Genomic DNA, 22762 nt, shown 5'->3' with positions numbered 1-22762 from the left:
TAAAGTCTATAAGTCTGCACACACACACATACATACACACACAGGCAAGCACGTACACACACACAGAGATTGTCTGGCAGATAAGTTAGCTGGTATTTTCTAATGGTCTTGAATAAAAAGACACATCTAAAAAAAGGACTATGAACAGGGTTATGCACAAATGTAACAGTCGATATCTTATGTACAATACAAATATAGAGGACGAAAACAAACACATGTATTATAGTCCACAAAAACAAAAAATTCAAGCCTTTTTTAGATTGTTCATCGTGACATTTGAATAAATACGAAAATATGATATCGACCTATTGTGGCTATATGAACTTACTGCATGATGTAAGTATTTATATACATTTTACAAGAGAAAAACAAAGTCATCTGCAACAATCTTTTAGTTGACGCTAGAAATATCAACCAAGTGAAATTTACAAAATGAAAAGTGCACTTTAAAATTCACTGAAAACCTGTAAATGCATTTTAAATGCAACAACAGCAAAAACAAAAAGCAAAGAGTTGGTAAAGATTCTTTTTGAAAAATATAAAAATAATATTATTATGGGACAAACAAGTAGAGTAGGTTTGCTCTGGACGTATAATAAATTATTTTAAAAGAGATGTGCAAAGTTAACCACCTCCATTTCATCCACACCACCCCTGATTAATTAACTTTCAAAATAACTTAAGAATGATAAATTAATAAATAAAATAAATGCCAGAAGAAAGGTTGAAAACTGGCAGTATATAAAAAGTGTGTGGGCATCTCAGGAACAAAAAGGATCTAAAGAAGAGATCTAAATATTAATCTACTATTCTTTTTTGTCCACTTTTTTTGCTTCATCAATTTCCCCCGCTATTATTGTATTTAAACGTTGGTTTATCCCTTTGTTAGTTTTATATATTGACTATTCATTTGAATGTTTCACTTTTGTGACGGTTAAGCAAACCCATGTAAATAAGGTAGTTGACTCCGGACAAACAGACAAAAATATATAAATGTAATTGTGAGTAAAATACCCTCAGGATTTGGGGTTTTTCGGGGGTCACGAGATCTGTTCTCAAATCAAACTCAGGTATCAGTTTAGTCGTCTAAAAAAGTTCTGTCATCTTTTCCTGGATCAACGTCGGTTCTTTCATCCGTGTCGCTGTATTGGCATTGAGATACGGAGCGGAATTCTGCCAAGCCTGCCGGGAACGGTGAAGGTGTTTCCTCGTCTCGGTTGTTTCCCACGGTAGGACTAGGGGATGGGGGGGGCAGAGTGGAGGTAATGGATGGCTGGAGAGATGAGAGAAGAAGAAGAAAGATGTCATCTATTGGAATAGTCACCATGGTTTGCATCATTTTAAATAATAAATAATAACTATGTCTGTGCACTTTATATACCTGCAGTGAGAGACTGGACTTTGACGTCTTTTCTTTGACCTGAGCCATGGCTCCTTTGAGTGCACATGATCTCTCAGAGACCTCCAGGGCTGCCCTCAGAAGTCTGGGAGTCTCTGGTCTGACGGGGGCAACAAGAACATGTGGGGGTTCCTTGGGCTCCTCTCTGGCTTCAGGCTTTTTCCCTTTGGCCAGCATCTTCCTGCAGACGAGAGCCAACATGTCAGACCTGGGAGCTCATGTAATGATACTGTGATAGTTCACCCGGACCTTCACTCATTTTCTACTCACCCTAATGTTGACTAAGGGTTGAGATTTATTTACTGTATTCCATTTAATTCAACTGTCACACATAGAGCTCCATTTTTGAAATACAAAATGCTTCCCAATGTCTGTCTTATAATAACAACCTGACAAGAGGAATCGTTCGTAAAAGTCTATAGTTTTATCTTGTTTGAAGCAGAAGCCAAAAGTTCAACATGCTACACAGATAGGAAAAGCTCTGGGTTAATATCGGGTAATGTCAATACAAGAAGGACGGTACAGACGAGCAGTATTGAGGTATTTGGATGTTTTTTTGGATGAAGATGAAGATGAAAATAACTGAGTTCCAGACACTACATTAAAATGAACAAACATTTTTGTCTATACCTCTAAAAAGAAACCGATTACTGTGAAAATAATCCCAACCCTTGATCGACATGAGGGTGAGTAGAAAACGAGTGAAGTTTGATTTAGGGTGAACTATCACATTAAGAATGGGGGGGTGTTGGAACCTGGCTTTTTTCCGCAGGAGTTTCTTGGACTCCGGGTAGTGGACCAGAATTTCATTCAGATCTTTCTTGTCCAGGATGAAAAGATTTGCAAAACCGTGTGCGATGACATTGGCTGTGCGTCTGTTTCCACCACCGACTGATAGTAAACTGAGAGAGAAAAATCATATTTATATTTTATTTTTCTTACTGAACTATATATTCAAATACGTTTAAAAAGATAAACCTGATTTCCCCAAACACTGATCCTGCTCTGAGAGTGACAAAGACGGTCTTTCCATCCGGTCCTCCGACCACCTGGACCTCCCCTGCTTTTATGATGTACATCTCCCGACCCACCTCGCCCTGAGAGTCACAGACACAAGAGTTAAAGTCTCCAGTTTCACATGAGCAAACGTCTGCAGGCATTTACCTTTTTACAAACATAATCTCCTGGCAGGTACACGACGGAACGAAGGCTTTTCAACATGTCAAAGATCATCTGTCTGTCACAGCCCTGTGAGTGGAAATAGATAACTTTATTGATCATCGAGTGACAACAACAAGGTTGTTTAGACTGTTCAATTAGACGTCAATAAAGTTTCTCCATTGACGGCTGTAATTTACTTTGAAACGTTTTTGTGTTCGTACCTGAAATAGTGGGACTTTACTGACTATGGAGTAGTTTACGTCGATGGCGATGTCCAGCCGCATCTTATCTGGTAACTGAGCGAGCAGCTCCTGCTCGTCTTGGGGCAGAAAATACAAAGGATTAAAAACTGACGACAAATTCTTAAAACAATTGTTTAAATCATATGTTTGTTATTACCTAAAAGATCCAATCATGCTCATCTGAATATTTTTTGCAATTAAATGATAAAGAATAAAATAAGAATAATAAGAATAAAAAGTGATATCTGAACTTTAATTTTATTAATGCCACTTTCTTTTCTGTTATACTGGTTTGACACTAGGTTGTCCTCAGGGCTGTTTATTTAATGATGCACAGGTTGTATGTGCATGAGTTCTTCACTTGTATCTGTCATTTCCTCTACATTTCCTCTAGAAATAAATGCTTTTAACTAATGCACAATGTCAATAGATTGTTTATTTAGTACTGAAAATCACTTTACTAAACTCTTTTGAGCAACATAAATGCACATGTTTTAATATAATATAACCCAACCTGTATTTCTTCTGTGTGTTTGGTGCAGTAATTACCCAGCATGCCTTGTGACTGCCACGTGTAGTTATACCAGGTCTTCACTCGGTTCTGAACATCTTTGGGAATGCGGTACGAGGACATGTACTTGATGGTGTTATCCATGCAGGTGCGGTAGTAGGTCTGACCGGCTGTAGCCGCGCCCACGACGTCACGCATCTGAGACAGAAACAGCTGATAACAAAAACAAGGTTTGTTCCTCGGAATAATATTCTGTTTTAGAACCGACCTGTCCAATCATGATGGAAAAGGCAAAGACTCCAACAAAGTAGTTGATGAGTTGAAACACAATCTCAAACAGAGTGGTGGGATCTGGAAGCCCCCCGATGGTGATCAGGGTCTTCACCGCAAAATAGTAGCAACGAATGTAACTGTTGAGAGACGAGAGTAGAGAAAAGAGGGGATGAAAAAAAGAGGGAAAGGGAAACTAATTTCTAACTTACCTGTTGCCCTTTCCATTGTAAACCCACTTGGTGGAGCCCAGTCCCTTATAGGCGGACCCCCAGTAGTAGAGACAGGCGTTACAGTGGAGACAGTACAGTAGGTACGTTGTTGTGCGGATCACTCTGCGAAAGTGTAAAATAAAGTTAATTCTTCAAATGTCTGACATCAGGAAGCTTCAGGTACCTGTAGACGTAGGCTTTGGTCAAGATGGCTTCTAGACGCTCGTTGAACTCAAAGAAAGAGTTGATCTGTTGAGACAACAATAACACAGGATCTTTTCCGGCTCCCTCTAGTGTTGGATGAATCGGCAATGTCGTAAAATCTCTGCTAGCCATTGACAATTTTCGCATGTAGATTTGTTGCAAAATAAGCTAAAGGCTCTTGTTCGTTTTTCTTCCTGATCACACAAAAAGTCTCTCAGTACTTTATAGGAAAACTTGGTCTCTGACATACTGCTGTATAATCCTTGACCGAGTCAGGATTATTCAAAACAAACAAAAAAAGATAGTTACTTTATCATTGTTCAAAATGTCAATTAAAAAAGTCAGTATCAAAACCGAAGAAATGCTTTCATACATTCAACAATAGTAACAATATTTCAAACTAATTAACTGTTAGAAGCTCAACTATAAAAACCACAAATAGTTCTTAACGGCCATATTCATGTTTAAATATTGTTTAATGCTGCAAACAAACAATAAACAACTATTTCAGAGATCAGACTGTGCAGCGGGTCTCACCTTTAACAACCTTGGCAAGCGTAGCAGAGGGTTGATGCCTGTTTTAAAGTAGAACAACTCTAGAGGAACCAGGCTGGCGACGTCAAACTGAAAAACGACAAAAAATACGACTATTAAAAATGAAGAATTTTAAGTAAATAAAAAAGTTGAAAGCAGGTGAAAACTCACCTTAAACCTTCTTGTTTTCATATAATTATTTCTCATTTCTTTCTTGTCAGACTGGAATAAAACAGGAAAGTTAAGTTGAATCAACTTATTTTTCAGAGCAGCTACATATATACTTTGATTGTTAGCATAGATTTTGTTATTACAGTGATTGACAAAGTCTTGGAACTGATCAAAGTCTGATAAGACGTCCATGCAAGTTGTCCCTTATTCTTTGTCTACAGGCAATGCTGTTCAAGATGCTAACCAACCAATGATCAGCCATTATTGGTCCGAAAGTATTGTTCAGGTGGGAAAAACAGGGAATTTCCTGGCGATTAGTCAAAAGAAATCCTCTCTCAATTGGAGGAGGTCAAGTATTACTGGGCTTTTCCAATGGATTTAAGGGGATTAGAGGGTAGTATTTGCTACAGAGAACAGGGTAAGATGGACCCCTGAAGGGAGCAGCCGAAAGGAAAAGAAGAAGAAGAAGAAAGGGTAGTATTTGCTTGAACTGTCCAACCTTAGATAAGTGAAAGATAATGCATGCATCTCACATCCTAATGGAAGTTTTTATTAACTTATACACTCACAACGACGTCTCCTCCGCGGATGAACTGCAGGCGAGGCTGGAAGACCGCGATGTCCAGGATGTAGATAAGGTCACAAAGGTAGTCGGTCAGCAACCAGTAGTATATATTGTCTGGGGTCTGATATGGGAAGGCCCATCGCACTGGGATGAACCAGGCGTTCCAGTTCCACGCTAGAGAGACTAAAAACATCCACAAGACGTACATCAAATCTGTAGAGATGAAAGAAATCAAGAGCATTTTTATTGCAGGTTGAAGATAAACATCAACAGCTAAGTAGATTTGAACTTTTTTGAGTTATTAGAAGGATTGTTAGGAACATTTCTAAATATTTAACAAACTGAGAATATTGCAATAGATGTGTAAGTGTTTCTAGAGGTCTATGGACAGCACAGGCATGCAGGGATCAGCAGGTTCTCACTGGTAAAAGGGTCGATGCTGGCAGGGAAGCGGTAGCTCACGCAGGCTCTAATCCATCGCGGGTGCTTTGCTCTACAGCAGCCGCGTACATCGTCCTCCTCACTCACTTGGCCGTCACCTCCTGAAACTCTATCAGCCGTGGACGGACCTGCTGGAGAATCCTCGCTCAGCGGCGGATCTTCAGCAGCCGGATGAAAAGTGGGGGCTTTCGGTGAAGCTTGACAGGAAAAGATTTGATTATAAAGATGATTAAAATGTCATGTTTTCACTAAACCTAAAATGATTCTCTCCAAATAAGCATTAAGTTATCACTTTATCTCCTATAGTATGTACGGTGGCCCAGAAGTGCAAAAAAATGTACAAACTTTGAAACAGATTCACAATTTCTTGAAACAAGTGTATTAACTCTGAAACAAAAATAACAATTTATTGAAACAAATGTACAAACTCTTGACATTTTTATTTTTTTTAACCCTATTGTTATCTTAGGGTCAAGGTGGCCCAAAGGCCTGAAAACAAATGTGTTTGTGGTATCCCCTGTGTTTTCTTTGGGTCAAGATGAACGACCTCCTTGGCTTCTATAAATACATATGCACTGGTGGAGCTCACCTTGTACCCTGAGACAGCACAAGGGTTGAGAAATTGTAAATTTGTTTAAGGAAGTTGTCGTAATCTGCAACTGTGTTTCAGAGTTTATACATTAGATTCAGATGTTTTCCAGTAAATTTTACTTTTGTTTCAGAAATTCTGTTCTCCACATGGCATTTAGTACTTTCTGATTTTTTTTAAAAAGGTGCAGCTAACTAACCATGTAGTTTTGTCTGTTTGCTATTTAAAAAAAACCTTTTACCACACAAGTTAAATATTAGTATAAAACACTGTGTGCCCTCAGTTACAAACTGTGACGCTGGACTGGACGCTCCTTTTTAACTGCCATGTTTGTACACACTGCGGGAAAATGCCAAAAGACAAATAAAAGGAGTTTGTTGTCCTCACAGTTCCCAGTTCCCCTAAAGCTGACTAAAGAGACTGTTTGTTCAATTCAAATTTTGAGTTGCTTGTTCTGAAAGGTTATCAAACTGGTTATCTAAGAAGACTTTGAGTGTATTGTCTCACGGTTGTGATGCTTTAGCATCAGTAATGCAGCTGGATAGAGTCAGAGGAACATATGCATTAAATATTTTTTGTGCTTTTCTATGTCCTTTGTTTCAATTGTTCATACACACTATTTTCAAAAAGGAACATTGATTTATATTGCAGGGGGAAATTATTGTAAGAATGAAATGGAATGGAATGGAAGAATTACTACTCCCTAAATAAATGATTTCCTCTATACCTTTCTTCCCATTATGAATGATTAACGGTTATGTTTAAATTGACACGATCTCTGGCATTATCTTACTGGCAGGATTGATGTCAATATTATGAGTTCTTCGTCCTATTTCTAAACTATACAACTGATCTTGGAGTCTGAAAGTCCCTGTATCATAGAGTTATATTAATATCTAAATCAGGAAACATTAATCGCCAGTATTGTTAACAAAACAAAGGATTTTTTTCTGGTGGGAAAAACTGAGCCACCGAGGCAGCCATCTTGAATTTTGCATCAAAGGTAAAAAAACAAAAAACAAAAATTGAATCTCATCAATAACTCAAAACCCTTTTTAAATAGTGAAACTCAAGTTTTATACATGTCCCACAATGTAATGCAACATTTATGTAAGTAAGCCATTTATATTTGTAGAGCGCTTTTGCAGACCAGGTGCCCTTTGTTTTCATTATTTATATACAGTATGTTAAAAGGGAATATGGATTTTTATTGTGTGAAAAAGGAAAAGGAAGAATTACTACTCCCTAAATATACTATTTCCTTTATACTTTCTGCACAAAATGAATGGTTAATATAGTTTCAAGTACATATAAATTGACACAAATACCAGAATGGATAGTGTGTTTGTTTTGTGTGTGTATTTAAAAAAAACTTGCGTCAGAAAGAGAATCACTCACAGGGAATGATGCTGTCGTCATCTGAGCTGTCCAGATCAATAAGCTTCTCTTTAGCCTTTTCTGTTCGCTCCTTAAACATCCTGACCAGCTCTTGCAGACGCTCATTGACCACAGCACTGGTCTGACTGGCCGAGGACGCGGGTCTTTCCTTCGAACTTTGATTTAATGACAAAAAAAAAAAGATAACACAATACAAGGCTCTGTAAAGAAGTCATCAGTACTTACATGTCGTCGCTGCTGTGAAGGCTGGACTGACTGGGCCACGCTCGCACCGGGAGGCTCGTCTCATCATCATCATCCTCGCTTTGAGAATAGAGCCTCCTTCTGTTTGTGTATTAATAATCATGTTATTAAAATTGATTTATGAAATACTATTTTTTTAAATGATTACACAGGCAGTGAGATGTATGAGATGTTTATGAACAGATTATTGAGTGAGTCACTCGTACGTAATGGATGAATGTTGCTGCACAGTAAGACATGGATGGAATCAAACCTTAAGAGATAATTAAAATGACCTGAAATGACATTTATTAACAGTAAGTCATCCTAGAACTTTCTGCAGACTGTCCTATGATCCAGTCTATTATTGTAGTGGATGGTCAGATCAGATTGTTTGTTTCAAGAAAAATAAAATAAATATAGTTTGTGTGACAGAGGGAGATGCAGTAGATATATGAGTATGTAACACATCGAATATACTGTATATATATATATTTATATATATATATTTGTTTATTGACCATAACTTAGATGTTATGATATCGCACAATAAACAACAGCACAAACACGAAGCAAACAAAACTTTTATTGGACACACACTTTCACAAAGAAGGAGCACAAAACAGCAGTTCTGCAAAGAAAGTGTATTTTATTTTATTATAACATATATTATATATATACAGTATATATATATATATATATATATATGTTTGTTTTATGTGTAATTATTTGAATATATTATTCGAACGCAGTAAATCAATTAAAAACAAATGGCGTTTTGAAAAAAATAAAGGTTTTATAACAGAAAGAAAAAACAGTAGAGGGTAGTGAAGAGGGGAAAAAAGAACAATCTTTATATATATATACACTGTATATATATATATATATATTATTTCGGGGGAGTACTGTTGTTGGAAATGAATGAAAGCAAAAAATAAAGCTTAATAAGTTAAGATTTTTTTTAAATGTATGGTTTAAGTGCCTTCTCCATAAAGCTTTTACATTGATAAACACTAAGAAATTAGTCGTGCAGAAGGAAAGGAAAGAACTCAGAAGGAAACACTGACTGGGACATGCATTGTTCTTACACTTTGTCTGCTTTACTGCAGGTGGAAAGCATAAGACAAAAAAATAAAATAAATTAAACAATGATTAAAGGAAGATTTGAGAGGAGCCTTGAAACACGGTCATGGATTGCTCACCTTTGTCGACCTCCTGTCGGGGTCACCGGGACGGTGAGGGTTGTTAACTTAGGGTCTTGAGGGGTAAGAAGTTCCTTCCCTCCTCCCCTTCCTGGTCTCTCCAAGTCTGAGTCTACATCTTCTACGTTGACGGCAGGACGGAGGCTGGAGCATTCTGTAGATGATAAAAATATATACTGAGTACATAATATTGGAGGAACATTCTTAGGAGTTTTGTGCTGCTAATGAAGCAGATACTTAAGAGCAGGGGATGCAACAGCAGAAGATGTTCTAGAATCTAGGGTGATGACTGCTGTAAGAGGATCCATCTGTGAATTAGGACACTCATAAGTCTGCACTGTCCTCATGGCCTAGAGAAGTGGCTAATCCATCCCATAGTACTGAGACACAGTTCTGGCCGAAGTTACCAAATAAAAATGTTTCAGTGACTAGCCAAAAAAAGTATGTCACTCTACTTTGTTTTGTAATTTGTTCAAAATCTATCCAATTTTTTCTTTTCATTTTTCTTTTTACATGGTCAGTTAACTAGGGGTGTGAAAAATATTATTCTTCTCTCAATACTGTATCAATATATCACATTTTGTTTCAATCATAGTTTTTTGTTTGATTATATTTTAATAAAGCGTGTTTAAAATCAAATAATTCTGTTTTTTTTTTAATTTTACAAATAACTTGTTTATATTTTTTTGTTGCAATTATATTTCTGGCTGCAAGATGGCAGCAGCAATTATGTCTTCTACAACTAAAGAAACCTTTTAATCCTGCAATGACTGAGGACGAGAGGATACAGTTGACCAAATAGCAGCTTTTAAAGCTGGTGTTCGGGCAAGAACAAGTTAAGAAAAGGCCTGTACATATAAAAAGGTCTTAGGATGCTTCTTGAAAGAGTCCTCAGACAATACTACAAATATATCCTTGTTCCTACAGTATCACAATATACTGATCGTTGATACGTATCAAATCGCCAGATTCTTGCCAATACACCCCCCCTACAGTTTACTCTCCTGTATAGCACGTTCACCTGTGGGTTTTACTGCTGAAACGCCTGGATCGTCTTCAATGTAGAACGCTGGGTTAGAGAGCCCTGAAAGACGGCGGAGATGTTTGGAAGGCGGGCTTACAATCGGTGGAAGGCGAGTATACGATGGAACGTTAGGAAGATCTAGAGAACTGCCCACGGGGGAGGACGGGGAGGGAGTTCGTGAGCGGAGGTGAGGGTGTCCGGGGGGTGGGAAGGGAGCATGTCGGACAATTCTATTGAGTTCTACGTCGTCACAAGTATTGGATTGCTTTTGTTTTTGCTGTTGTTGTTGTTGTTTCTTAGGCATCTTGAGGCATAAGGCTGTTGAGGCGGTTTCGGACGTTGGCAAAGTACTCCTGAGTCCTGTCGGGCACCTGGGAGAGTTTCTGTGGGATCGCTGAAAAGGTCTGAGAGAGGCCGGACAGGCCCGGGGTGACGAGCCCCTCGCGAGCGGGCAGAAACTCACTCACGGTCTGGGCAATGTCTCGTGGGATCTGGACCAGTCTGATCTGGGAGAACTCTTGCCTAAACTCGGGGGGTAAAGAAGGTAAGCGTGAGGTGAAGTCAGACAGCTGTGTGGGTAGCCTAGGCATGGAGGGGATCTTGGGAGGGGTGATGCCGTTCTCTTTGAAGTAAGCGTTGAGGTTGCCGCAGCACTCGGAGGTGTGAGGGATGCGCATCAGGCAGTTCTTAAGTGCATCACAGCTGACTGGAGCTACAGGAGATAAATGGACAGAACATCAAACCGTGGCTTTAGCTGGAATACCCCATAATGTAAATAGTCTTCATTTGACGTTGGTCGATAGAAGTGATAGGATGATGAGGCTTCATGAAACCGCTGTGTAGTGAAGTTCAGTTTAGTTTTGAAATCTCACTTGATGTCACTCTAAACTCGAAAATAATACCTGGGAACATGAATTAGTAGATTCGGGCCAAAGATTATAAAGCAGAGAGATCCATCTAGTGGCCTTTCTGGAGACATGGTATCATGATACAGTTTTTTGACTACATAGCTGTTTCATGAGGCCTCATCGATCCATCACTAGTAAACAGTACTATCACGGTTTATAATCATTTTTAAGTTTACTTCATTGTTGTTACCTGTGCTCATTTTCTTGTGATGTTTTAATCAATTACTGCAAACCGTCAGGTATAAACTAAAACAATAAAACCTGTTTTCAGTTGAACTAGAATAAAACTCACCCCCGCAGCCTTCATCAATATCTTCTTCCTATAATAAGACAAAAATACATTTTAATGATCTCATGAAGAAGTAACAACAGCAACATTAAATTAAGACAGTTAAATTGTTAGCAATTATACAGTCAAACGTTCACTGTCCATGAGGTAAATCCTTTGGATGTTTTGCATTAGATTTTATCTTTAAAAATGTAATACAATGTCAACAAATAAGAGGATTTGAAAGACTTTTAAAAGAGTAGATTTTAAATATGTTTTTTGAAAACCAAATATGAGGGATTGTTAAAATTCACAATAATATTTGATAAAACAATTTAAGAGATGTACAATGAACTCTAAAATCTTCAATTTCTTTAAACTTCATTCATAGTATTCTTTAGTAAAATACCTTTTTATTAAGATTTCCAATCACTTACTTTTTCAGTTTTGTTGTTGGTTTCGTTACTTCCTGTGTTTTCTTCTGCCTTCTGAGGCTGCTGAGTTACAGGACCAGCTTCTAACTTTGGATCTTCATGGTTCTTGGTCTCCGGTGCTTGACGAGATTCAACCTTCACGGTCTTCAACGGTTCGGAACGAGGAGGTGGCGTTGGAGGCTTTTCCTGCTCTTGTTTCGGCTCCTCTATTGGCTCTGTTGACATAGTGTTTATAGTTAGTAGTAGGTTTTTAAAGGTGTTGCTGTAAAATCATAAATTCTTGTAGCTACCTGGAGGTTTGATGGGTTCAAATCGCACTTCTTCTTGCTTCTGCTCCTCAAGCGGAGGACTTATCTCTCTTCTGTCGGTAAAGATATGAGCATAAACATAAGCAAAAAAATATGTTTAAACATATGTTTGTGTGGATACACAGTTAGCCTCAGTCTTTATCAACAGTTACCTTTATTCACCAGCGTCCTTAAGAAATTTAAAATTGTCAGTATAGTCCTTACGGTACATTAAAAGGTACTTTCACTTTAAAATACAAGCATATAATAATATAACATGCTAAACTGGCTGTTCTAAAACATTTCCTCAAGAACACAGTTTTAAATGGCCAAAACAATCTAATTAAAACTACATTTAAACGTTTAAAATGTAGTTTAACTGAGCAAAATTGGGTCAATGTTATGTCATGAGGATAAGCTTTAGCATTGAACTCTTTTTTTTTAAATGCTAGCTAAAGACAAGACTTAAATACGAGTATTTCGCCTTTTTTTTTTAACTCACTGTTAATAACTCGTCGCGCGACAATCTCTCTCCTTGTCTTTGCTTAATGTCTTTAAAAAAAACAACTAAAAGATCGACTCAACCTCATTCAACGATGATCACTAAACCGCTGGATTTCGTAACTAAAACATCCTTCCATCGTCCAGCGTCCGTTAGCAGCAGCAACAGCAGCAACAGCAGCAGGTGCGCCGGTCGCCATGGAGACGGCTGATAGGCGTGTCGAGGCGACGTGAGCGACGTATCGCCTGTTGCTAAGGGAAGCTGCGGTTGCTAAGGAGGCTCTGTTGGTGACGCTGAGGAAGATCACGTCAGGAGATGACAACGAGCAGTTGGGATTTCAACCTCTCGAGGTGCTGACGCATGAGCTAGCTTTGTTTGCTAGTTTGAAGACGTTAGATTGAGCTACATTTATATATATATATAGATATATATATATATCTACATATATTCTTATATTTGATAACAAGCTGTCAAAATGTTGTCAGAAACAAAGTCCATCTAACAAAATATGTAACTTGATTTCCTTTAACCACTTAAATAAATAAAATATATGAATAAAAGCCAACCTTGCGTGTATTTTGTTTGACTTTTCTTCACAATAAATATGTTATATAAATGTTAATCTTTGTATCCTTTGTCTTTGTTATTTTTCTTTGATCTATGTTCTTTATCTTTAGACTTAGATTGTATCATCTTGTTCTTTCTCTTTATTTCTCTTTGTTCTTATTTTATTTTATTTTTATTTATTGTTCTGAATAATTGCTGTATTTGCTGGGGCTATTTGGAAAAAATCAATCAATAAAGTTCTACCTTACCTTACCTTACCTTAAATATTAGCAGCGTTTGTTCATTTTTCTAATGCAATTAAACTTCATGGTCAAAAGGTCCTTCACAGCTAAAGGTACAATGAAGTTCCGCAAAATCCCAATCAATAAAGTTCTACCTAACCTAACCTAACCTAAATAACTTTATGCTGTTTAAATACTTTCTTTACTCACTCTGTGTCGAAACAGGCGTCGAGTTCACTTTCTTCTGGTGGCAGTGGCAGGCTTGAGAAGCAAATAAAGCGTCAATATCCAGAAGTATTTAAACGCATAAATGTCCTCTCTCTTACTCGACATCGGGCTCCTCCAGCAGCTCCTGACTCCCCAGGGACAGCTTGATGGACTGGGCCTCGCTCACGATCTGCCTGACCGCCATCTCCGCCGTGTATCTGGCCACCTCCTCGGCCACGCGGGTCATTTCATGGCGCTCCTGCGACAGACTGTGAACGAACAAACGATTTTAACTTCCTCGGGGGCCACATTTCTAACAGTGGCTGCAAAAATAAAGGAGCTAAACGTATAAAATCAAGTTATATCAAGCTTAGTATGCTTAAAAATATATATATTATTGGGTTTTATATTAAATTAATGTGATATAAAATCAATTTTTGTCCTTGAATGAAAACTCAATAGTCATATTTAGTAACGATTAATGAATAATAGAAAGGTATAGAAAATAAAATAGTTAATTCCTACATGATCTTTGACCTCATGAGGGCCACATTATAAAGGTCCACACTCTGCCCATGTCTGTGGCCCCTCCACATATTCAAGGGGGGATAAAAGCCCTCACCGTTCCTCCATGGATGCCAGAGCAACAGTCTCCGCCTCCTTCTTAATGCTGTTGATGAACGGCGTCCAGCGGCCCGTCTGAGTCTCGGCGTCCTCCTGAGACGTTTTGGTCAAACTGTCCGATCTATGATTCGTCCCATGGTCACAGCTCCCCCGCTGGACTGCGTGGGAATTGCACGCCGGTGGTTGTTGGGTTGCTGTGGGTGCAGACGTCTGGCGAGATGCTGTGGGTGCAGACGTCTGCTGAGATGCTCCTGCAGCTTTGACGCGACCCTCACGTTTGTTGGGAGCCTCGTTGTCCGACTCCACGTCCTCTAAGATCATGTCAGGGTTGAGCTGACGGGAGACTAGAAGAAAAATAATCCGTGTCTTTAGATATGACTTAATACATATAATTAATAAGGAAGATCAAAAGAGGACATTGATTCTTTTTTTATTGAATTATTTTTCTTCCAGGTTGTTATTATAACCCATAAGCAATAAGTTATTAACTTAAGTATTGACTTGTCGTCTCTTAACCTCTCAGAGAAACAGATTAGAGGTTTAGATACAGTATTTGTAAACTTGATGGGGTGAAAGTTCAACTAATATGTTGATTTAAGTGTGTCTTAAATAGATGTTTGACTCTATTGTATCATCAGTATGTGTCTGTTTGTACAAAAGTCTATTTTCATTGAAATATTTACATTAGAAAATGTGCTTAAGCCCCACCCACTTGAAACACTTTGTTTCTCTGGAGATTAAATCTTGTTTACCATAACCACACCCAATGTTGTGATTGGTCAAACATCAATGTTTGTCACCACTCGTCATCAATCCTGGCCGCAGGAGGAGTGAAGACATAATATAATTATAATGGACTCTGCTCTCGTAACCTCTCGTTCGCCGGGATTTTAGACGAGAAAGAACTTTATAAAGTAATAAATTCACAACATGGTCATTATGAGGGTCTTACTGCTTCTTGGAGAGAAAGACTTCAACATTTGAAACATGAGTGAGTCAGGAGAGTTGAGTTTTCACATTAGTTGCCGTTTAAAATCAATCACACAAGGGGCCAAAATCCTGTAGCCGTCTTAGTCTTGGGCCGATCCAAATGTATATCAACCAAACCGTTACAGTAACAGGTCCTGGACCGTCAAACACTCACCATGCAAACTCCTTTCCTTCATCAATTTTACAGCTATTGGAAGCTTTTGTATAATTGTTGACATCAATTATTTATTTTTTCTTATCTTATCTTAAACACGGGACACCACATCAACATTAACATTATACTCGGATTTTAAGCCAACCATCTAAAATGCCACATAAAATGATTTGGCTTGTGACACTTTAGACCCTGGACCAGGTGGAAAGTAACTTTTTTTTACCCAAAAATTGGCACATATCTAAAAGAAGAGTCGTGCTTTCGATCCATTTGACTACTTTCGTCTAATAGTTTAAAATATATATATATAATCAACATGTTTTGTCAACAGTATCTTCAATCAATTTTTTTTCAACATGGATCTGAAACTCAAAACTTAAGTTTGGTAGATCTAAATATTTGGCTTTACCTTCATGCAATATGTATATTTCACTTACAATTGGATATACAATTAGAAAACAACTCTTTCCTGTAAGTAAGTAAGTAATTTATATTTATATAGCGCTTTTCTAGACCAGGGTCACAAAGCGCTTAAACAAAAAAAACAACCTCTGTGTAAAGTCTTGAGTCATAATTGAAATTGTATTTGTTTTTGGATAGTTGAAACACCCCCAAATTAAGCGGAGAAGGTCTTGACCTGGTTCGCCATAAACAGTAATGACCCTTGATCCCTCTAAAGCTACACAAACCCCTAATGAGACTTGAATCCTTCCGTACCAACATGTTTTTATTATTGTTCTGGTCACATGAAAGCATATCAACACACTTCAAGTTCATCATCACAACAAGAGTCACATTTCAACGAGGAACAAGTGGGTTCAGAGTAGATCTTTTATAGCTTTGATAGAGCTGCACATTTTATATTGTAAAGTGTCTGTTTCATATCTGATACAATTATAAGAAATAGTTTCTATAATTCACAAAAAATAGCTGCCCTTAAAAATGTATAATATTCTCTGATATCTAGTTTATTATTGAAGTGATAGGCCATAATGTCAGATCTAAATGTGTTACAGTGAGCTGGTTCCTTTTTTTTTTTAAATGACACACATTACAAAAAAATAATAATTCCTGCAGGTTTTCACGTATTCTACAGTAATTTCACATTATTGGCAACCGCTAGAAGATTCTGTACAAAACAGAATTTGTGCAAAATCCACAAAGTTCTGCAGATAAACAACTAATACATTCATGTTCAACTGTATGAAGTACAGTTTGGTGAGTGGGTTGTATTTCTATGTTTTTACAGCTGCATAGAGAGCGTTCTGAGCTGCACATGTGTGTCTGAGAGTCGGAGCGTCCCCCAGTCGTCTCCTCCTGCTGTTCAAGGGGCTCGCAGCGCCTTCCCCGCTGAAACAGAAGGAGAAGAGGTTCTGAGTTAGGCTCCGACTGCCCCCATCATAACAGCGCCTCAACGACTGGGGGGCAAAAACAAGACAAGATACTGAAGCAGCTACAAAGAAACATTTGACACAATCCTCTGTTTTTTTGTACGTTCAATATCTACTCAAGATCCACTCGATTCCGCCGTGAAAAGTGACTTTCGTGTGGATCAGTGTCGTCAGAAGGTTGATGGTTGAATATGAACCTTTACAGTGTTGAAACTTAAATGTTTTCAATTGAAATATTTCAGTTTTGTTTTTTAGCATTGAATTATTTTTTAAAAATTCAATAAGATATTTTCTATATAAACAATTTGATTCTTTTTTTAATCATTTAATTAAATCATTAATTTTTAATTATTGAATAAGAAATTCCAACATCTCATTTTTTACACATCATTTTTCATATTATAATTCTTGAAAAAAAATAAAAATTGTAGCCTTTAAATTCAATATAAAATATTGGTACTATTGTAGAAATATTTTTATATTGAATCATTAAACAATATTTTATTTATTATTTTTTATTTTTATATTTATATTTTATTTTTTAATTATTGTAATTAGAATATCAATCTGTATGGATTTAAAAATATATATAATTCATGTCTTCACTATTATACCAACATGTATATATTGAATTTAAAAGGATCCAAATTTAAAAATATGGAATTTGGAAAATGTATGTTTGAATTATTGGAACAAGAATATTAAACGAGATGTAAATGTAAATATTATTCATTTATTTTGAAAAAAAAACAACAACGTTTTTAATAAAACATTATTAATTAATATTTTATTTAAACTTTCAATATACAAAAAATTGAATACAAATATACATAACAAAAAAAATACAATTACGTGTTTTAAAGCAATAACAATATTTTAATTAAAAAATTTCAAAGCTTAAACATTGTAAATGTTCGGTTCAGCCATTCAATATTCAAAAGCCACTGATATACTTTCAGTGATGAAGGGTTTTTTGTGTCGCTACGTAGAGTCGCCAACTCACCTTTCTGTAGCACTTCAGTCGTTCCCTTTAAGAAGAAAAAAAAACAACACAACTGTGATTCCATTGTAGACGAATTGGAAAACGGACGACATTCAAAAACTTACCTCAGGATTATTTTTGGGTGGAGGTTGAGGCAACTTGAGTCCGAGCCCAGTTACAAACCAGCCGATCGCGCTGCAGAGAATCACATGGAGTCGTCATAGATTTACACGACTGGTGTCAGCAGACACACATTGTATTAGTTTGACAAGTAGAGCTAGAGTCACACACACACACACACATGTAGGGGTGTCACACTCAATTGCACAAGTCGCCAAAATGTTAAACACAATCTGGGTCAGAGGTCGAACAATATGTTGGTACATTTGTCTCTTAAAAGAGTCTAAACAGATGTGATATCCCTTTGATTTTAAATGATTTTAGTTAATTAAATCTGAAATTAAGGTATTTTCTGAAGTTTAACTGATAAATACTTGACATTCTCTTGCTTTTAAACCGGTGAAACTTACATCTTACATCTCTCATGATTTAAGCAAACATTTAATCAATAAATACCTTTTCATTTTGAACCTATTTTATATTTTTTTTATTGATTGATTCTCTTTATTTCTCTTTGTTTCTCTTTGTTCTTGTTCTTATGTTCTTAATTTTTTTTATGAAAAATTGCTGTATTTTCTGTGGCTATTGGAAAAAAACGATTTTATAAAGTTTTACCTTACCTTACCTTACCTTACTAGCGCTGATGCTAAGCTAGTTCACGCTAACACACACAAACCAACACTAAATATGACATAAGGCTGCAAAACACTATTGATCGACTCATTTTGAACACGTTTCCCAAATTCTCTACTGACTTTTCGTCACCCAGAAAGAACCTACAAGGACTTTGATTCACTCCTGTGTTAAAATAACGTACCCGGGAACTTTCCCTTCAGTGTCTATTGAGATCCCACTGAGAGACTCTGGTGGTGGAGACAAAACTGCAGTGAGAAAGATCACAGAGACGTCAGTACATTTAATGTAAACGTGCTGAGAAATGCTGTCGTCTCTGGGAAAAGGAAAATCCAGGTACTTTTCTCCAGCGAGGAGCGCGAGGACTGCATGGGTCGAATGAACTCCCCGTCTGACGGCAGCAGGACCGGTTGAGGGATGATGTTCTTCATCCACGTCACCATGCTGAGGAGACGGTGGAGAAGGACTTGATGTTAAAGCTCTTATGATAGTCAAAGAGCTTCTCATTCTTCGCTCTCACTTGGGTGGGAATTTATTATTGGACTCTGGATTGTCGTCCTCGTCCTCGGACAGCATCTCCACCACTGGGATGTGTGGTAAGGGGTCGAAATCTGGACACGGACAATAATCTCAGACACTATTTTTGGACTAAAAGCATGAGAGAAATGAAAGGAAACGTACCTGGCATTGTGGCGAGATCATAGATCTGAAGCAACAAAGTGTTTTGGTTATTCTTTCTTATCTTGAAGTGTTTAAACACAAGACCAGAGGCCAGAAAACACTTATCCATTGTGTTATCTCAGGGTCAATGTGACCCAAAGACCAGAAAACAAATGTGTTTGAGGTATCCCTTGTGTTGTCTCGGGGTCAATGTGACCCGAAGACCAGAAAACAAATGTGTTTGAGGTATCCCTTGTGTTGTTTCTGGGTCAATGTGACCCAAAGGTTCGAAGCATATGTGTTTGTGGTATCCCTTGTGTTATCTCTGAGTCAATGTGACCCGAAGACCGGAAAACACATGTGTTTGTGGTGTTGTCTCTGGGTCAATGTGACCTGAAGACCAGAAAACAAATGTGTTTGAGGTATCCCTTGTGTTGTCTCTGGGTCAAGGTGACCCGAAGGCCTGAAAACATATGTGTTTGTGGTGTTGTCTCTGGGTCAATGTGACTCTGAAGGCCCGAAAACAAATGTGTTTGTGGTAGTCCATGTTTTGTCTTTGGGTCAAGGTGACCCAAAAGCCCGAAACAAATGTGTTTGTGGTATCCCTTATTTTGTCTTTGGGTCAAGGTTACTCGGAGGCCTGAAGACAAATGTGTTTGTGGTATCCCATGTTTTGTCTTTTGGTCAAGGTGACCCAAAAGCCCGAAACAAATGTGTTTGTGGTATCCCTTGTTTTGTCTTTGGGTCAAGGTGAGCCAGAGGCCCGAATTCAAATGTGTTTGTGGTATCCATTGTGTTGTCTTTTGTTTATTTGAACAACTTCCACCCCTGCATATGTGTATATGGAAGCCAGAGGTCATTCACTTTGACCCAGAGACAACACAAGGGATACCACAAACACATTTTTTCCCGGGCCTTTCAGTCACATTGACCCAGAGACAACACAAGGGATACCTTGTAACTGGGCTTCGATAATAAAAAAAATGATCAATGCCTGAAATAAACATCATTCAAATATTAAGAAGTTTCAAGTGACAGTGTCTCACCTCCGTGTGCTCCTCGTTGTCCTCCTTCTTCTCCCTGTACTTCTCATCAGGTTGTGGGATGACCTTGGTCAGTCCGTGAGCGACCCACCCGGCCACCGTCTGTCTGCAATGCAACTCTGTTAAAAACCCTGAGAGATATTTATATAAATACATATAATTTTTCCCCTGGTCTTCACCTCTCCTCCTCTTCTGAGGGTTCTCTGATGAAACGAGGAGAACCTGCAGGCTGAGGCAAAGCGCTGATGAATCCGTTGGACAACCAGCCCATGACTCCAGACTGACTGTGAGCGAGAGACGGTTCATCAACACACAATAACATCTTCAACACACCAGGAGTGACTTTACCTGTCCAGTGAATCTTCACCAGCACTTCTGATAGAGTGACTCGTGTCTGCAGAAAAAGAGATAAAATTATTAAATGACATGTTTATTTTAACTTGGCCGAATAAAGACAAAATACTCGCCCTTTTTACCCTTTTTTAATCCCTGTAAAAGGAGGGAGAAATTATGTTTATTAAAAATGAATTCAAAGTCACGTCAGACAGAAGTTGTGTGAACATACCGGAGCCTCCTCTGGGGCTTCAGGGGGCTTCGGGACCACTTTGACCACCCAGTTGAACATCCTGCTGCACAAACAAAGAGTCAAACAATGGCGGCGACACTAATGTTGCCAATTATTGGATGGAATTCTGCCGTCGCTCATTCAATGGAGAGGCTCTTCACTGTTCTGATGAATGACCTGCTTCGTCTTGGATATAAACGGATTTTCCTCATCACTTTGAACTAGAATAAAATAATATTAAATACAGGCTGAATGATTTTTAAATTGACATTGTGGAGTTTTTGTTTTATTTACAAAGAGAGTGTTGGCGTTGCTACGGTTACAGCAGGCTCACCACTTGTTCATCTAAATCTCAATTGACGTATTATCCAGTGCGAGCGTTTATCAGCTTGTCGGGATAATCCACTCCGGGGCACAGGGGCCGGCGACAAGATGGCCGACGGACTGATCTCTGCTAACACTCCGAGGACGGGAAAGGACGTCTTAGCCTTCGTTAGCACGTGCTAACGATTGTTGCCAGTTGTTTAAATTATTGAAAAGCATTTAAATTCCATTTAATCCATAAAATATGCGCCAATTAATTTAAAATGAATCAATAGAAATAGTGTAAAAGTTTTTAAAAAAGCAAAAAATTAATATGGTAACCAGCTGCTATCAGTTAGCATAGCGTTAGCTCAGCGGTTTTGTCACTACATCGTGGTAGTATTTTAACATTCAAGTGATCATATCATCAAAATAACTAGAGAGAGAAAGTAAAGTCTATTCTGTGAGCAATAATGTAAAAGGATGAATAATATTTCCTAAAAAAAAATAGACAATATTATATTTAAAACTAGCTAAAAAAAAAAAAAAAAAAGAATTTGCATGTGAGCTACCATGCTTTTGAGTTAGCTCAGCAAAATAATTTAAGCTAGTCTTTTGTGGAATATCAAGCATTGAAAGGGTTCGTACAGACAGACCAAGAACTATTGCTACGACATTTGATCGAGGATTCAGGAAAGAAACGTTAAAAAACAAAAAAAAACATGATATATATATATATACAAGAATCACATAATGCATAACAAAGAGTATATTTTTTAGTATATTTAGTTTTATTTATTTAATTATTTCGATTTTATACAATATCAAAAACACCTCAAAACATTTCTGTCTTGTTTTTACCATACTGGTTATAAATGTTGATTTTAATTCAGATTATTTTAGTCAACGACAGCTCTTGCACTGAAATTGATGCATTGCATGGTCGCCCTTGGATACATTAGACATGCAGTAAATTTACAGTGAAAAAACGAATAATAAACCTGCTTTAACAAGATAGCGCGGCAGTCAAATTATTTAAATTTAATTTTTGATTTATTTATTGTGACAAAATGATCGATGCAGGTATTTCTTTTAAATAAAAATCTCCACAATTAAGCTGTTAAATATATTTATTTATTTAGGTCTTGATCCAACCAGCGATAATAGGTCAGATGGGTTTGTTTGTCTCTTAATCTCAGTTTCGTAGTATCAGATTAAGAGGAGAGACACCGCAATTTAAGAAGCTCTTAAATCAGGTCAAAAAGTTACTATATTATAAATCTTCTTTAACCGATACAATGTTTTATATTAGCAACATTTTCCACACAGAAAATACCTCAAAAAACCAGCTAGGCCTGAAAGCAGTAAAAGTTCCTTCTTACCTGCGAGTCTACAGGTGGCTGCACATGCCGCTGCTGCAGGAATCCAGAGTGCAGCTCTGCTCTGCAGGGATTTCCACAACTAGCAACACGTACTAACAAGATTAACAAACACTCCTTGAAGGTCAAGGCACAATCCTCGACAGTGAGCAAAGTCAGATTAATGGCTGCATCACCGGTTTATCATCTGAGATGGCACTTTTTAAGACCGCAAGTGTGTCAGTGAGTTTCGCTCAAATCTGCTGCTCATCGTTTGTTGAGATTCTTTGTTAAGATTCTTTGTGGCGTCGGTTCTGTCTTTGTGACGCAGGACGGGTCGACCTGCAGACGAGACGTTCTATATACGGACAAACCTTTTGACTTAATAACGTTGAGGTGG

At 37.7% G+C, this 22762-nt stretch overlaps 1 protein-coding gene across 1 annotated transcript; it reads right to left on the bottom strand.

The window, feature by feature from the left end:
- Positions 1-82: 82 nt before the first annotated feature.
- On the bottom strand, positions 83-22504 carry LOC148073858 (uncharacterized). Its single transcript, XM_087797781.1, has 38 exons — positions 22387-22504; positions 20702-20762; positions 20604-20625; positions 20485-20530; positions 20316-20420; positions 20140-20242; positions 19115-19139; positions 18954-19044; positions 18774-18877; positions 18618-18681; positions 17806-17875; positions 17702-17726; positions 14162-14507; positions 13659-13808; positions 13543-13593; positions 12652-12837; positions 12046-12116; positions 11759-11970; positions 11346-11373; positions 10668-10857; positions 10143-10603; positions 9122-9275; positions 7923-8021; positions 7698-7852; positions 5692-5907; positions 5274-5482; positions 4705-4755; positions 4537-4623; positions 3980-4044; positions 3796-3918; positions 3582-3723; positions 3352-3511; positions 2782-2879; positions 2564-2647; positions 2378-2496; positions 2155-2301; positions 1382-1580; positions 83-1273 (listed from the first exon to the last, which is right to left on the bottom strand). The coding sequence occupies exons 2-38, from the start codon at positions 20759-20761 to the stop codon at positions 1079-1081; spliced, it is 4713 nt and encodes a 1570-aa protein (XP_087653907.1). The 5' UTR covers position 20762; positions 22387-22504; the 3' UTR covers positions 83-1078.
- Between the last annotated feature and the right edge of the window lie 258 nt (positions 22505-22762).

Source organism: Callionymus lyra, chromosome 8 (genome assembly GCF_982586985.1).
Source record: "Callionymus lyra chromosome 8, fCalLyr1.hap1.1, whole genome shotgun sequence".
Taxonomy (NCBI): Eukaryota; Metazoa; Chordata; class Actinopteri; order Syngnathiformes; family Callionymidae; genus Callionymus; species Callionymus lyra.
Note: the sequence above shows the minus strand (reverse complement) of the source record. Positions and strands in the feature narration are given on the sequence as shown.